Here is a 12,258-nt window from a genome sequence, read left to right as displayed (position 1 = left end):
CCATGCTGGAAAATGGAACACTGAGGGGCAGTGAGTCAGCCCAGATCAGGGATTCTCCACCGCCACGGCTGACATTTTCGGGGGGATGTGCTTCGTCATGGGAACCGTCCGGGGGGCTGGGAACTGTCCAAGTTCAACAGCAGCGTCCCTGGCCTCTGCTCACTCAGGGACAGTGGCAACTTCTCTCCCCATTGGTGACAGCCCAAAGAGTCTCCAGAGGTTCCCGGATGTCCTCTGAGGGCACAGTGACCCTGAGGAGTGGAGGGGGCACAGGAGCGCACAGGACGGTGGGGCCCCCCTTAAATGACCACAGTGGCCACCATGCTGCTGTCACCCTCCTTTGAGTCTTGCAGAAGTGTCTGGAAGTGGGGGGGGGTATCTGTGGCTTGTGGCTGCGCTTGGTGGGAGCGAGAGGTCCAGGGGAGAGGTCAGCCAGCTTTGTCGGCCACTGGACAAATTCCACCTTGACCTTCAGCACTGTCTGTGAATCCTTCCCCAGGGCAAAATGAAACTGGCCACCTGCTTCCCAGCCTTTGTGGCTTGAGGACACCCAGAGGGTGGTGGGGTGGGGGAGGGGCGTCGGGAAGCTGGACGGACTGTGGGGGCTCTCCCGCACCTTCACCCTGTTCTTGTTCATCTCCTCGTCTGAGATCTTCCAAGGGCAGTCCCTCCTCATCTCCGCCACGGTGGCCTCGTCCCGAAAGCCGTCGTTCAGGAGGAAGGGGGCGATCATGTCCTCGAACCGCTTGGTGCTAGGGAAGAGAGGGCAGGGGAGGTGGGGTGCGCGGGCTGGGTGGGGATCGGAAGTGGGTGGTGCTGGGACCCCCACCGCGACCTGCCATTTATGTCAAAGCAGCTTCTGAGGTGAGCTCAGCGGCCTGGCAGGCAGCTGGACTTCCACGGGCAGCCAGGAGCCCGACAGATCCAGTTCCAAGCCCTGGCCTGAGCACCCCCTGCCCCCCTATATTTACTGAGCCCTGGTCCCGGTGGGCGAGATGCTGGGCTGCTGGGACAAACCAGCAAACATCCCCCTCACGGTGCTCACAGACGGGGCCCAGGGTGCCTCCTTTCTGCAGCCTGCACCTCATTATGAGGTGCGGGGGGGTTCAGCCTCTGCCTGCCCCCAGGAGGAGATGCTCTCCAGCCCTGGCTCTGCCCCCAGCCACTGCCAACTGGGCCACAGGGAGCCAAGAAATGGGCCATGCTGCAGCCTTCACCTCAGCCGTCTGCACGCAGGGACAGGGACGGAGGGACGGGCTGGCGCTTCCTGGCACTCGGGCCAAGCAGCAGCTGGGGAGGTGCAGTCTGCAGCCAGGGGAAGCCAAGGCAGGAGGCCTCAGTCACCGCGGGCGGCGGGGCCACAGACCCAGCAAGCACCAGACACAGGCTCCGGGCCAGATGCCAGTAAGTCCTGGACAAGGACAGCCTGCGATGCAGCGGTTCTCTACATGGGGTGCCGGGGCCAGCGCTGGAGAGTGTGTTGGAAATGCAGATTCTCAGGCCTGCCCCAGACCTACTGCCACAGAATCTTGGGGTGGCCGGCAGCAAGTCCCCTGTTTTGCAAGTCCCCCGGGTGGTGCTGACACATTCGCAGGTTGGAGAACTCCTGCTTTGTGAAAACACTCTGGGGGTAGGGGTGGGGTTGGAGAAATTTAGAAAATCAGCCCCCCCGATTCACCAGTCATCTGTGAATAGCCAGCAGCCTGGGCTTGTGAAAGTGACGCCAGGTCTGGGGGTGGGTGTTGGGGTCCCCTGAGGATGAGACGCCAGCCTCTTGCTCACCAACCAGCCCAAAACATGCTCTCAGAACAGCCAAACAGGACATGCTTCGGCCCAGGCCCGGTGCTTCTGCAGAGACCAGGGCTCTGTATGCTGGGATGAGCAGGTGGGATGAGGAGGGAAAACCCAAACACAAATAAACGACCCCAGGGCCTCCGTGGCGGTGCAGGGGTAAGTAGCAGCGTTATGAAGCAATGCGCAGCCACTGCAGCACGAGTTCGATCCCCAGCTAGAGGGGTGACCCACAGGGCACTGCGGACCTCTCCTGTCTCCCTGCTGCTCCCCTCAGCAGTGTGTTTCAGTCAATCTACCTGTTCTGCACCCCACTCTGTCTCTGGTGAATCTTACCCCCCCACCCCACCCCAACCTCTGGCCCGAGTTCTTCTAGGCATAATTAAATCTTAAAAAACAAAACAAAACAAAACTCAGTTTCCTCCTATCATGATTCCGGATAAGTAGAAGTTTCTTGAAAATGGTGAAAATCATTTGTTTGGCGCCCCCTAGAGGCACCAGGGATTAAAGCTCAGCCCCTGCAGCACAAGTTCGATCCCCCGCCAGGGTGTGACCCACAGGGTGCAGCAGACCTCTCCTGCCTCCCCTTCGCTGCCCTCAGCAGTGGATTTCAGTCCATCTGCCTGTTCTGCTCCCCACTCTGTCTCTGTTCTGCTCCCCACTCTGTCTCTGGTGACTCCTCTCATCCCTGCGTCTCTGGCCTGCACCCCAGTTCTTGCATGCAGAAACAAATCAAATCTTTTAAAAAAATAAAAAATAATAAACAGCCGCAAACCCCAACCCTTCTTTTTCCTTCTGTGAGCCTGGAGAGGCTGCAGCCTGGAGGGTGTATCCCACCCCGGCTCACCAGACGGCCTGGGGCCATGGGGCCAAAGGGCTGCACATCTGCAGGACACCCGCCGGCCCTTCTGCCTGGACACCAGGCGAAATCAGACACTCACTGCTCAGCCCGAGGCTTCTGGTTGATGTCGGGGAGCACGTGCACCTCGTGGAACCCCAGTCGGAACTTGCTCAGCAGAGAAATGATCCTGGAAGACATTTTTTAAAATGGATTCATTATGCCGTGGATTTTTGTGGAGCGCCCTCCGAAGAGGCAGCAGCCAGCAAAGCCAGCCCTGCTCCCCGGAGCGCATGTTCTCACCCACGAGGGGCGCAGCCATGGGCAGGCGATGATAAAGAAGGCGATGATGACGGTGGCCTGGGGGAGCAAGTGACCGCTGGTCTAGACGCACTAGGGGCCGCTCTGTGCCAGGCGGCTCGTGTCCCAGTGTGTCCACATCTGCTGGGGATTTTTTATGATCTGGTTTTTCCTTTTTATTTTTTTATTATGATCGTTTATTTTTGCATCATTTTGTGCCTTTTCCCACCTTAGTTGTAATCCCCGTGGGCTTCCCATCACCAGTTCACCTGTGTGCCGTCACCACAGTCCAGCGCACTTCCCCCCCAGCCCTGCTTTTGACCCCATTTCCCCACTCCACCCCCATAAAATGTCTCTAGTATATAGTTGTTCATTATTATTATTATATTTTCCCCTGGTTCCTTTATGCTCCTGCTATTTTTCCTTTTCTTTCTGGCTTATTTCTCTGAGCATGACCCCTTCCAGCTCCATCCATGTTACTGCAAAAGGCATGCATTCATCTTTTTGATTGCTGAGTAATATTCCATTGTGTATATGGACCACATCTTTTTAATCCGGCCATCTACTTTTGGGCATTTGGGTTGATTCCATGTCTTTCCTATTGGAAATAAAGCCTACTGGGGATTTTTAAAAGACTGTATTTATATTTTGCATAGAAGAACTGGGGTGCAGGCCAGAGGTGCAGGGGTGGTGGGAAGACTCACCAGAGATAGAGGGGGGAGTAAAACGGGTAGACTGACCACAGTACAGTGCTGAGGAGAGCAGCGGGGAGACAGGAGAGGTCTGCTGCGCCCTGTGGGTCACTCCCTGGCCGGGGATTGAACTCAGGCCGCAGCGGTGATATCGTGATAGCCTAAGACTCACCCGTAGGCCCCTGGGGCGGGCCCTGCTGAGGACTCAGAGTCAGCAGGTCTGGGGTGGGGACTGGCATTCTGCATTTCTAACAAGCTCCCAGGTGATGAGCGAGGCTCTGGCCCACAGACCACACTCTGAGCAGCGAGTGGGGGCTATGGAGCCGCAGGGCATGACAGGGTAGCGAGGAAACAAACCCAGCACGCATGGCCTAAGTACAGCATGGGACTTGCAGGCCGCGGGCCCTGACTCTGCCCCCCGGAGAGACGAGGTGCCCTCTGGGGAAGCCCCCCAAAGGAGGTGGCAATCTGACTGGACAGTGCGTGCTGGGGAAGGGGCTGATAGGGGGAAGGGGAAGGGGTGGGGTGTCCACACTGGAACCCCACAAGCCTTCTAAACAATATACCCTCCTTTGTCTTAGTCCACCACACAGCAGAACCCATGGACCCCTGGGCGGGATGTGGTGATGTCCCAGGACTAGTGGTCAGGGCACAGGGCCTGCAGGTGGGGCGTGCCCATGGGCAAAGTCATGGGGGGGCGGGGCTGCAGCGGGAACAGGGAGGGGCTGGGGGGAAGGAGGGAGAGGGAGAGGAGCCCCAAGGGCCAGGCTGGAGCCCAGCCTGCTGCCCCTGCTGGTCCCGGATGTGGGAGTGGAAACAAGGAAGCCGGGCTGCCGCAGACATCTGGGTGTGCAGCACCGGCTGGCGGGCCTGGGCAGTTCCCGGCCAGGAGGCGGCACAGGCCTGGCCTCGGGTGACCGGCAGGTCCTGACATCCCTGCCAGGTGGCGGCAAAGGCAGCTTCACATGCCCCGTGTAAGGCTGGGAACCCAGGCCTCGGTGAGCTGAAGTGCACTGGCTGGGCCCAGCTTCCCTGGGAGCCGGGCCAGAGCTGAGAGGGCAAAGTGGCCTTCGGGGTTCGGGGTTCGGGGTTTGTTATCGTTTACAGAGCAGAAAAGCCAGACACTGCCTGTAGGGGAATGCACAGAGACAGTGGGGGAGCAGAACAGGCGGACTGGCTGAAACACAGTCAGCCTGAGGCACGACAGGCTAACTCACTGCCTGATCGTGGGCACTCCACCCATTGTTCCCAGCCCCAGCCCACCTGCACCCTCCAGCCACCCTCCGCCCTATGACCTTTGACCTCGCTCAACCCAGGTCTGAAGCAGCATTTGCCCCCTCCAGGCCCAGGCCGGATCCCTGCTGCCTCCACACCTGCTGGCTGACCTGCCTAGCTGTGCCAGGCGGCTCTTGTCTCAGTGTGTCCACATCTGTGTGTCCACCTGCTGGCTGACCTCTCCTTTCTGCTTGCAGCCTGCTTAGACACATTTGGAAAGGGAAACTCAGATCCCAGATTTCTCTAACCGGAGACACGTGCAATAAAACCCAGGGAAGCCAATGTCACTTCTCCTGGCTGTGGGTCCTGGCAGAGCGCCCGAGCGGGGCTCAGGTGGGCTACCTGGGCGACCTGCGGATCCGCCAGGGAGCTCGAGAACAATGAAATGTCACTTCCACCAGGAGATTCGGCGGGGGTTGCCTGTGTCCCGGCTGCGAGTGTCACCTCGTTTCACCAGGGAGCAAGCTCAGGGGGGTGCTGCCCTGGGAGAGTCTAAGCGCTGAGCTTCTCCCGTCTTCATTTCACAGGTTTCTCCTTGAGACAGTCTGTGCTTTAAAATGTTTATACTCAGGGGTGGGGGGCGGTGGGGAGGGGGCTCCCTGGTAGCTCAAGGGGTTGTGATGCAGCCCTATGAAGCTGTCCGCAGCCCCTGCAGCACGAGTTCCATCCCCAGCCTGAGAACTGACCCACATGGCGCAGCAGACCTCTCCTATCTCCCCGCTGCTCCCCTCAGCAGTGTGTTTCAGTCCATCTGCCTGTTGTGCTCCCCACTCTGTCTCTGGTGAGCCCTCTCGCACCCCACCCCCCATACCCACACCTCTGGCCTGTACCCCAGCTCTTGCGTAAATAAATCTTAAAATAAATAAATAAATCTTTAAAAAAACAAATTAAGTGTCCATACCTGCCCCCACTGCCGTCACCTAGAGACATCTGGGCCCCCAGGGGTGCTAGAGGGTAGGGGAGCAGGGAGGGACCCTCGGGTGGAGCTGGCACAGCCCTGGTCCTCCAGGGGCCCCACGCCAGCAGCGCGCTCCACTTACGCCTTTCTCTCCTGGTCCATCCTGTTGATCTGGCCCCCCACGAACACTCGGATCTTGCATTTGCCCCACCTCTTCTTGCGGCCGAGGAGATAGGGGATGAGGAGTGTGAGGCCTGGCAAGGAGGGGTCCCGTGAGTCAAGAGGAAAGTGCTCTGCACCAACAAGCCCCTCCCCTCCTCGGGACCTCAATTTACCCATCTGTATAATGGGTCTATTATGGGCGTGCTGGACCAGACTGGAGAGGCGGAGGGCCTGGGCCACGGCTCATTTGGAGCTGCAGGGTGTCTTCCAGAAGCGAGCTGGGACTGAATACCTAGGGGCTTTCGCATGGACGTCTAGGCCACCCGCATCTCCCGGAGACTGAGCGTTCAGCAGCAGGAAGGAGGCATCCGGCCGACTCACGACACTCACCCCTGCATAACCTTGGACACGGTACTTCCCCACCCTATGCTCAGTTTCCTCATTTGTGAAGGGGCGCATGGTTGGCGCCCAGGGACGGCATGCTGCCCGTGAAATGCACTCAGCGTCAAGCATGCAGCTGCGGTCTCCGCTAGTGACCCTGCCAGGGTGTGTCCGACTACAGCAGAGACAAGTTCTCTCTGCCTCGCGCTATCAAAGATCAGATGATAAAAGGGCGAGTTGTGTGTCTTAAGAAAAAAATGAGGGAACCTATTTTTTGAGACGTGAAGAATATTCATCCAGCTTCCCTGCATACCTCACCCATCTGCCCACTTATGTCACGTGCAGTGGCCCTGAGGCCATGGAGTCTGAGGGCTCCGTTTCCATGGTAAAGTCCTCCATTTCACAACTGAAAACTTGGAGGCCAAGAGAGGGGTCAGTCCAGCTCCCCTGAGCCTAGTGGTGGGCTGGGGACCACAATTTCTCTTCTCTGGGCTTGGGGTCCCACCATGGGCCTGGTGCGGACAGCCAGGAAGGACAGGCCTTAGGGAGAAAGAGGCCTGGAGGAGGCAGCCTGGACCTCCAGGCAGACTGCGGACTGACCTCCGTCGTCAAACAGCCAGTAAACATCGATGGTCTTCTTGCCCTGCTCCAACTGGAAGATGGTGCTGGCCTGCTCCTCCCGCACCAGGGCCTCGGGGTCCACTGCAGGGCAGAGGGCAGGTCACCCCAGAGCCGTGGGGTGAATGCCCCATGAGCAGGCTGGCTCTTGCCTGGCTTACTGAGAGCAGCAGCCTGCGTGGGAGGGGCTGGGGTGGGGGAGGGGGTTCCTGCAGCTGCTGCAGAAACTCCAGTTCTCGGTAGGTCAACCGGCTGGTCAGTGCTTGGACTTGCCTACCCGGGGTTCTCCCTCCTGGATTCGTGAGTACTGGGAACATTCTTCTAAAAATTCCTCTGGGTCCCCTACAAATACCAGAGGGTGCCCCCAGTTCCTGTGTTGATGGTTCCCCGGCCTCTCAAGGGGAAAGGGCATGAGGAGCCCCTTCATCTCCTCTCCTCCAGCAGAGGGAGCATGGCCAGAGGCCCCGAGGAGGAGGGACCAGGCCGGAGCCAGCAGGGCTGGCAGTGACAGTCCCTAAACCCGCCCATCTCCCTTCTCCTCCGCCCGCCCACCCCCAGGTATCTAGCCCTAGGGTTCCCAGGTGCTGCATCACGAGGGAAAAGCTTCCTGCCTTTGCCTGAGTTCCTGAGTGGCGCCTCCCCAGCCCCCAGACGTGAGAGCACCCTGAGCCTGCGGTTCCCAGGTGCCGGGGCCCACCACTAGCCCCCCTAGAACCCTGAGCCTTGATCGGGGGAGGGTGGGGACTGACGTGTGCCCGAGACAGATGGCCTGGCCCTGCTGGCGCTGGCTTCCTTGCGGTTCTCCGCCGGGTCAAACACGGGGTTAACTGCAAGAGAAGGGCTAGCTCATTTCCAGGCCCAGCAAGCCTGGGCCACCTCCCCGCTCCCCAGTCACACTTCAGCTTACACTAGGAAGAAAGCCGCAGCCTCTTAGCTCAGCCTGACCAGTCCCTCTCTGCCGGGCCCTGGCCTTGCCACCTCTGCTGACTGCTTTCCGCCCTCACTCAGGCTTGCTCATTCCCAACCAGGCCTCAGTGGGGTGGACACTCCCTGGGACAGGAACACTCTCTCCTAGAGCTCCCTTCTCAGCAAAAGACCTCCTCCTCCGAGAAGCCTTCCCTGACTACCACTCTGTGTCAAATTTCTCAGGACGCTGTTGCTGCCTGCAATGGCAGATGCGCCTATTGTTAAGTGTCTACATTTTTCATGGGACTTCCGCTTCCCGAGGACAGACTGTTTGTAGCCCCAGCACCTAGAATAACCTAGAACCTCATGGGGCAGGAACACGGTTGCAGCTCTGTAAATACTGGTTGCGCAAATATTCATGGAACGAGTTCTCTGTGCCAGGCGTGTCCTGGCCGGTGCTGTCGAGAAGCACCAGGTCACATGTAGCACGGCCAGCCCCCCCTGGCCTGCTGCCCCTTTTCCACACACGCTATTTGTCTGCACATCCAATCTCACTCTCTCAAAGTCTGTATATTCACAGGTTTGAAAGCGAAACACGGCCCTGCTTGGCGCACGGGGGAGAGCCTCAGATGCCCAGGTTTTGGACTCGAGTGCTTTCCTGTGGGCCTTCGCCTCCCCCTCTCCCATCTTCCTCTCTGTTTGAACGATTATCCCCGCTGGCGACTGACGGGGATTCAAGAAGCTCTGACTTCCAGTCCTGGTTCTGCCTGCAGCTGGGAACATGACCTTAAGCTGGTCATTCCTCTTCCTCTGCCTCAGTTTCCCTACCTGGAAGCATGGTGAACTCTCAGGGACCCCTGAACACCAACTTTCTAAGAGCCGATAGCCTTTGATTCCCACTGAGTCTTCCTTCTCTTCCCCTCCATCACTTAAAAACAAAGGATTCTAAAATTTTCTGGGGACTCCCCCTGGTGGCACAACGGGTTGATTTTCAGCACTATGTAGCAACCTGCGGCCACTGCAGCAGGAGTTCAATCCCCGGCCAGGGAGGTGACCCACAGGGTGCAGCAGACCTCTCCTGTCTCCCCGCTGCTCCCCTCAGCAGTGGATTTCAGCCGATCTGCCTGTTCTGCTCCCCAATCTGTCTCTGGTGGGTCCTCTTGCCCCCTGTACCCCTAACCTATACCCCAGCTCTTGTATGCATAAATAAATACATCTTTGAAAAATGAGAAAAGAAACTTGTGGAAGCCTGCTCTGGTTTTGAGGGGTGCAGAACAGGCGGGCGGTACTCACTGTGGGCCTGCATCACCTCCGAGACGTTGAGCCCCTCACGCGTCCTCATGACGCACACACCATAGTTGAAATCGAATGCATCGCTGGGAAGGGAGGGGGTGGGTCAGTCTCCTCTCGGCCTCAGACCCCACAGGGGAGCTGGCACACAGAGGTCTGGAGTAGGCCTGCCCCCACCAGCCCATCTGCTCACTGGGCCTCCCTGTGCAACGTGCAGGCAGAACCAGAAGTGTCCACGGCGCCTGTGGCTCTGTGGCCTGGGAGCTGTGGATCTGGCTTCCCAGGCTCGGGAGAAGCTGGGTCCGGCCAACCTCTCAGCAGGCCCTGCAGCTGGTGCTCACACTCAGCCAACAGCAGTAGGGATGGGAGTTGTCATCCCCACTCTACAGACGGAAAAACTGAGTTTGGGGAGGAACTTGCTCATGGTCGCACACTAAAAAGTGGCCGGTTGGCTTAGAATTAAAAAGTCCTCCAAGGGGCCCTCCCTCATGGTGCAATGGGTTAAAACGCAGCGCTGTGAAGCCATCTGCAGCCACTGCAGCACGAGTTCGATCCCCGGCCAGGGAGTGACCCACAGGGCGCAGCAGACCTCTCCTGTCTCCTCGCTGCTCCTCTCAGCAGTGGATTTCAGTCGATCTGCCTGTTCTGATCCCCACGCTGTCTCTGGAGAAGCCTCTCACACCTCACATCTCTGGCCTATACCCCAGTTCTTATATACATAAATAAATAAGTCTTTTAAAAATATATATAAAAGCCAATTATTCCTCCAGGGCAGACATGCATTCAGGAATTACCTTGTTCATGAAGCAGTAAATTGGTTGTCTACATGGAATGTCTGGAAAATTCCTGCCCCAGAAATATGTTCACTACCTGGCTGGCACAGCCCAGGCGTCTAACAGGCTAAGCACTGCCCTCCTGGACCCCTTCACCACCACGTCGCTGGGCGGCTACCTGTCAGGCCCCAGCACTGTGCATCTGGAGTGTTGGTGGGAGCTGGAAAGCAAGTGTCTGACCACCTCGCTGCCAGCTGAGAAGCACCGCGGAGCCTCACACCTGGTCTGCAGCAGACCAGGAAGCAGCTCTGAGGCCCAGCAACCACTCCCGTGTTCTTCAAATGCTCCTGCGCTCTGCCTCCCTCCACTTGCACAGGAAGCAGCCTTGGTTTGTGTCTTCTAGATGTGACACAGTGCGAACTGAGGCAGGTCGCCTGCAGTCCCCGGGGAGCTCAGAACCCAGCCCCATTGGCCAAGCCTGTCCCCTGCCTGAGGGGCGCTCCAGGCTCGGGAGAAGCTGGGTCCGGCCAACCTCCCAGCAGGCCCTGCAGCTGGTGCTCACACTCAGCCACCCTGCAACAGCCAACAGCAGTAGGGATGCCTGCATCGCCTCCGAGACGTTGAGCCCCTCACGCGTCCTCATGACGCACACACCGTAGTTGAAATCAAACGCATTGCTGGGAAGGGAGGAGGTGGGTCAGGGTCCTCAGACCCTGCCTGCTCAGAGGCACTCCCTCCACAGCCGGCTATCAGCAGGCCCTCCGCAGCCCACAGATGGACACGAGCTTTTCACCTGAAAACCCACATTTTCAACTTTTCTGAGAAATGAGATCTGGCAACGCTGATCTACATGTCTGCCTGGACCCAACGGGCTCTGGCAAGTGGCAGTTGTGCTCTTCAGTCGGCCCCAGTCTCCACCGCTCCCTATTGTGCCACGCCCGGCTCACTCCATAGTGCTACCTGCCAGATCCCTGAGGAGTCTGGTGTCCATGGCCCACAGATCAGACTGGGGGACGCTGGTTCTGCCTGCTTATTTCTCAGTGACTCAGCTCCTTAGAGTGCTGAGCTGTTTCCTCTCTGCTTTGCGAGGCCCAGCAAACCCCGCCAGCCCAAATCCGCAGACCCCAGGCCCCGCTCCGGGTACCCTCACTCACTGCAGGATGCCAATGTAGTCTTCCACCATGGCCGGGTGAGCCGACTGCCAGTTCTTCTTGAACCCGACCACCAGAATGTTGGGCTTCATTCTCCCAAGACCTGCGGCCTGTAGCGGGGAGAGGGTGGGGGACCCGTTTAGGGGCAGGGCTGGTGATCAGGGCTCACGCCCTACAGGGAATCTTTCTGGGACCCTTGGCTCTAGCCTCTCTGCGCCTGGTGGTGAGGGCTCTGAAACGCAGCTCCAGTCCAGAGCCCTGTCTGTCTGGACACACCCTAAGGCGGGCGAAGCTTCAGCCCAAGTCACCCCGAGGTCTCTCTAAGCCCAGGCCATGACTGCACTGTCCCACTTGTCTGGATGTCAACCTTGGGGTGTTCCTGGGTCATCCAATCTGGGCCTCTTTTATATGTCTTTCAATATTTAAAAACATTTTGAGGTAAAATGCACATAATAGGGCCCTCCCTGGTGGTGCAGGCCATGAAAGCACAGCACTATGAAGCTGGCTGCAGCTGCTTCAGCGCAAGTTTGATCCCCGCCCCCGAGGTGACCCACAGGGCGCAGCAGACCTCTCCTGTCTCCCCGCTGCTCCCCTCAGCAGTGGGTTTCAGTGGATCGGCCTATTCTGCTCCCCACTCTGACTCTGGTGAAGCCTCTTGCTGCCCCTGCATCTCTGGCCTGTACCCCAGTTCTGTATGCATCCATAAATAAATCTTTAAAAAAATTCACATAACGTAAAACACACCATTGTCAAGTGTGTGGTGCGTAGCATGCCACCTCCCCCTTTGCCTGACATATTTGTAGCCCTCAGACAGGGACCGAGCAAGCTCTTTTCTCTTAATTTTGTGAAATATCTAAAACTATTGAAAACAATGTCCTGATGTTGACTCAGAATTCACAACCTTTTTATCTATGTGCTTATGACAGAGATGAGAAAACTGAGCAGCAGCATAAATTGCCTCGTGGAACATTCTAGAATTTGATCTAGGTGGTTTTATACCACTGAGTAGTGTCTGTGCCTGTAAACAAACTATACACTTTTTTTTTGCACGCCGCGGTCTGTAGCGTTATCCTACAAAACAAGAACTGCCCAAGGCTAGGCAGCACCCCACGGGCCCCCACGTCAGCTTCCCCAGGACCTGGACACCCCAAGAAAGTGCCCTTGGAGCGGCAAGAAGGGTGGG

At 57.9% G+C, this 12,258-nt stretch overlaps 1 protein-coding gene across 3 annotated transcripts in view; it reads right to left on the bottom strand.

The window, feature by feature from the left end:
* Positions 1-12,258, bottom strand: part of SLC12A3 (solute carrier family 12 (sodium/chloride transporter), member 3) — a 32,590-nt gene that overhangs the window by 6,065 nt on the left and 14,267 nt on the right. For 2 of the 3 annotated variants that reach the window (XM_004693587.1, XM_004693586.1), the window contains exons 18-24: positions 11,079-11,185; positions 9,155-9,237; positions 7,705-7,782; positions 6,938-7,039; positions 5,937-6,048; positions 2,733-2,819; positions 617-752 (exon numbers count right to left, since the gene is read on the bottom strand). In XM_004693587.1, the coding sequence (XP_004693644.1) occupies positions 617-752; positions 2,733-2,819; positions 5,937-6,048; positions 6,938-7,039; positions 7,705-7,782; positions 9,155-9,237; positions 11,079-11,185 (705 nt within the window). Of the gene's footprint in view, positions 1-616; positions 753-2,732; positions 2,820-5,936; positions 6,049-6,937; positions 7,042-7,704; positions 7,783-9,154; positions 9,238-11,078; positions 11,186-12,258 lie in introns of all 3 variants that reach the window. The other variant, XM_004693588.1, reaches the window with a different exon arrangement.

The sequence above is a fragment of the Condylura cristata genome, unplaced genomic scaffold, assembly GCF_000260355.1.
Source record: "Condylura cristata isolate star-nosed mole 26May11 unplaced genomic scaffold, ConCri1.0 scaffold00039, whole genome shotgun sequence".
NCBI lineage: Eukaryota > Metazoa > Chordata > Mammalia > Eulipotyphla > Talpidae > Condylura > Condylura cristata.
The sequence above is the reverse complement of the archived record's forward strand: the minus strand, read 5'-3'. Positions and strand labels throughout refer to the sequence as shown.